General features: G+C 40.4%; 1 protein-coding gene across 1 annotated transcript; it reads right to left on the minus strand.

The window, feature by feature from the left end:
- Window positions 1-378: 378 nt before the first annotated feature.
- Window positions 379-1744, minus strand: LOC121991130 (probable serine/threonine-protein kinase samkC). The gene is made up of 2 exons (XM_042545153.1): window positions 1307-1744; window positions 379-843 (listed from the first exon to the last, which is right to left on the minus strand). The coding sequence occupies exons 1-2, from the start codon at window positions 1742-1744 to the stop codon at window positions 379-381; spliced, it is 903 nt and encodes a 300-aa protein (XP_042401087.1).
- Between the last annotated feature and the right edge of the window lie 2478 nt (window positions 1745-4222).

The raw sequence follows: 4222 nt of genomic DNA on the forward strand, positions 1-4222 counted from the left end.
GCAAGGATCCGGAAGAGCACTTGCGCAAATTCAAAAAAGCAACCCTGCTGCACCAATATAGCGATGCTGTTAAATGCAGAGTTTTCCTGAATACTTTATCTGGTTCAGCCTTAAAATGGTTCGATGAGTTACCTCAAGGGTCCATCACCTATTTTTTGGACTTCAAAACGGCTTTGCTGCGCTGATTTGCTAGCAGTAAGAAGTATCAGAAAACGGATCATTGCCTCTTCGCTCTGAAGCAGGGACTGACTGAGCCCCTGAGAAGTTATATCAATCGCTTTAACCAAGTGGCTCAAGATGTCCCCACTACCACTTCAGAGATTCTGATGAGCGCCTTTTCCCATGGATTGGGGGAGGGAGAGTTCTTCAGGGATCTCATCACGAGCTGCTATTTGTAGATCGTTCTCTAGAATTTTGGAATGATCCTGTGCACAAAATTCTGGAAAAACGATCGTTCTCCCCTTCTCTGTAGATCGCCAGAGCTGTTGACACACCCTCTGTGGTGGCCCTAGCCTGAGCCAGTTCACTTCTGGCAGTGGCCAATTCTGTTGCTTGGGAAGTCAGTTGGGTCTCTTGAGATTTCAAAAGGGCCTCCTGCGATTTTAACTTTTGGTCCTGATCTTGCACCAGAGTTTCGGCCGCACGCAGTTTTTGAACCAACTGGTCCATAGCTCTTTGATGCTCTAAAGCCTGCTGATTCATACTCTGTTGGTGTACATTATCAGCTTGACTTTGCTTTTCCTGGAGCTCTTCAAGTTCGTGGTTGGTTAGGGCTAAGGACACTTCTAGATTATTCTTCCTGCTGGTCAAATCTTTTATTTCCGCTCGCAAAGCATGGCTGGCCTGGGTAGGATCATTCAGTTGCAATTCCAGTTCAGCAACATGGTCTCACAACATCTTATTATGATAATGAGTAGCATGGAAGGAATGATTCACTATCAGAGATTCTGCACAGGCCTGGGACATACAAGAAGTATCTGATAAGAGCGGGAAAAGCAACAGTTGGAAAATTTTTAAAGGTTTCCTTGATATATAACTCTGCAAATTGGTCCATCTGGGCCGGGGGAGGCAAGGAATCCATATACCGCAGGCTTTCTTCCCATAGAGTGGTCAGACTACCTTTTATCTTTAGGGAGCTGGTGGGAACATCTGTCTAAGACCATAACTGCTCCTCAGAAGGAAGGGTAGTGCAATAACTCTGATAAATAAGCAGAGGGGCCGGGGTCCTGAAGGACCCGCGGCTGAGCCTGGAGGAGCTGAAGGCTCGGCGGTTGCACCAGAAGGAGCTAGCCCCCTGATGAGGTACTGCAGGCGGGATAGTGGACGGTCGTTCTGAGGGACCAGCTTCATTGTCATGAGCGTGCTGTGAGGTGGAAGGATGAGCCAATGGGGGCTCGGCCTGAGTATTGGATGAATTAGGGGGATCAGTTACAGGGCCCGGGATTGGAGGAGGAGTCACATGGGGAGATGGAGGAGAGGCAGCTACAGTTGGAGGAGGAGAAGGGATAGATGATGGGCCCGAGTTAAACACCGGGCGAGGGTTTCGACGCCGACGCCTCTGAGATAGCGGTTGATTATCAGAGTCAGAATCATCGGAGGGCGACCGAGCACTGCGTCTAGAAGGACTTGAGACATTCTGGCTCAGACGGTCATTTGCAGCATGGGCCTGGCGAGCTGCTTGGTAAGCCTCTCGAGAGGCAGGGCTGGCGAAGGGAACGTTGCCTGTGCCCCCACCAAGGCCCATTAATCTTTCACCAAGGCCCCGACCGGGGATATAAGTGGTTCGGGGAGGACTAACCGAGGGTAGTGGTGTTGGGGGAGTAGGTCGTGTTAGAGTGTATACTAAAAGCCTAGCTTTTGGTATAAACATTTATCTAGAAATAAGAATCACATTGGTCAAATGTCTACATTTATGATAAATGTAGTTGTTCAATTAATTTATATTGTAGATAACATGGTGTGTGGTGTCACACACAGAGGATCATGTTATCAGTACCTTATAAATTATAAACAGTAGCTCACGACCATAATGGAAAGGAACAAACCATTGGAAGGTCGTAGTATAATTAGGTATTAGTTTATCTTAACTATATAATTACACTAGTACACTTAGAGTGTATTGAATAGGACCATTAGAGGTCGTTTCTTTTATACTGACTTTATAAAGAAACAAAGACCTCAGTTATTATGGAAGTGTGTGCTCTTAATCCTAATATAATAACAAGCACATATATTTGATATTTATTTCTTTAATTTATCAATGGGTGAGATTTAGTTCGATGAATCAATAAGCCCGATAAGTTGGGAAATGATATCACTTATAGTGTGTGTTGTTGATTATAGAAGGAAACTATGTCCTAGTGATCTAGGTTGAGAATGTCCCCAAGAGGAGCTCATAAGGATTGTCATGTTAAACCCTGCAGGTGGACTTAGTCCGACATGACGATGAAGTTGAGTGGTACTACTCTTGGAGCTAGATATTAATTAAGTGAGTTGTCAGTAACTTACTTAATTAGTGGATTTTTGTTATCTTAAACACAGGGAGACTAACACACTCATAATAAGAAGGAACCCAAAATGTAATTTGGGATTTGTGCGGTAGTTCAATAATAGTTCTCTAGTGGAATGAATTATTATTGATAAAATTAAGTTGTGTGTTCGGGGTGAGCACGGGATGCTTAATTTTATCGGGAGATCAAAACCAATTCCTCCTCTCGGTCCCTATCGTAGCTTCTAGTATATAGAGATTTATACCCACCGCATACCCACCTTCTTACCCATCCAATGAGGGCCGGCCAAGCTAGCTTGGAACCCAAGCTAGGGCCGACCAAGACCAAGTGGATGAGCCATGTAGGTGGCCGGCCAAAGCTTGGGTCCCAAGCTTAGGTGGCCGACCACTAGAATATTAAAAATGATTTTTATTAAAATTATTTCTTATGTGGATATCATGATTTTAAAAGAGAGTTTAAAAATTAAAAATTTCCTTTTATAACTTTCTACAAAAGATTAAGGAAAGAGATTAATCTCTTTCCTTATTTGTAGTTTAAAAGGATGGTTTTAATTTTTTGGTAAAAACTTTCCTTATTTGTAAATCATCTACATGTTTAAAAGAGAGTTTAAAATTTGAAATCTTTCCTTATTTGTTGATTAAAGGAGGATTTTAAATTTTAAGAAAACTTTCCTTTTTAATCATGTTCATGATTTAAAAGAGAGTTTAAAATGAAATATTCTCTTTTATAAGTTTCTACAAAAGATTAAGAAAAGATTTGATATCTTTCCTTATTTGTAGATTAAAAGAGATTTTAATTTATAGAGATAACTTTCTTTTTATCCACATGTTTAAAAGAAAATTTTTAATTTATTAAATTTCCTTTTTATAAACCAATCATAAAGGGATTAAAATTATTGGAGAAATTTTTATAAATTTCTGAAGACAAATTAGGAAGTTTTAATTAATTAAAACTCTCCTTGTTTGTAGCTTTTATATGGCCGGCCAAATAAAATTGAGAAAGAAAATTATTTTTAATTAAATAAATTTTCCTTTTCAATGGCAAAAGAATTAAGGAAGTTTTTATTAAAATTTCCTTATTTGCCAAGATCAAGGATTATAAAAGAGGGGGTAGTGGAGGCTTCAAGGCTAACGAATCTATTCTATTTTTCTCCCTCTTTTCCTTGGTGGTGTGGCCGGCCCTTCCTTCTTCTCTTCTTCTTCTCTTTGTGGCTGAACCTCTTCATGCTCATGGAGTTTTAATTGGTGGCCGGATCTAGCTTGAGGAAGAAGGAGAGAAAGCCTACATCCCTTGGAGCTTAGTTGGTGGAAAAGATCTTCATCTTTTGGAAGCTTTGTGCTTGGCCGAAATTTGAAGAAAGGAGAAGGTGCTTTGGTGGTTTCTCATCTCAGAAGATCGTTGCCCACACAACGTCCGAGGTTAGAAGAGGAATACGGTAGAAGATCAAGAGGTTTTTCTAAAAGGTATAACTAGTATTTTTTCTTTCCGCATCATACTAGTTATTTTTGGAAATAATACTAAATACAAGAGGCATATGATTCTAGAGTTTCGAATTTGTTTTCGATATAGTGTTCTTTTGTTTTTCTTTTCCTTGTGATTTGATTGTTCTTTTTGGTTAACCTAAAGTTATTTTAGGAAATTAAATATTAGCTTTCCATAAAAGGTTTTGTCTAGTCGGTCGTGGTTGCTCCCATATCCAAGAAGGCCATGTG

The sequence above is a fragment of the Zingiber officinale genome, chromosome 6B (genome assembly GCF_018446385.1).
Source record: "Zingiber officinale cultivar Zhangliang chromosome 6B, Zo_v1.1, whole genome shotgun sequence".
Classification (NCBI taxonomy): Eukaryota; Viridiplantae; Streptophyta; class Magnoliopsida; order Zingiberales; family Zingiberaceae; genus Zingiber; species Zingiber officinale.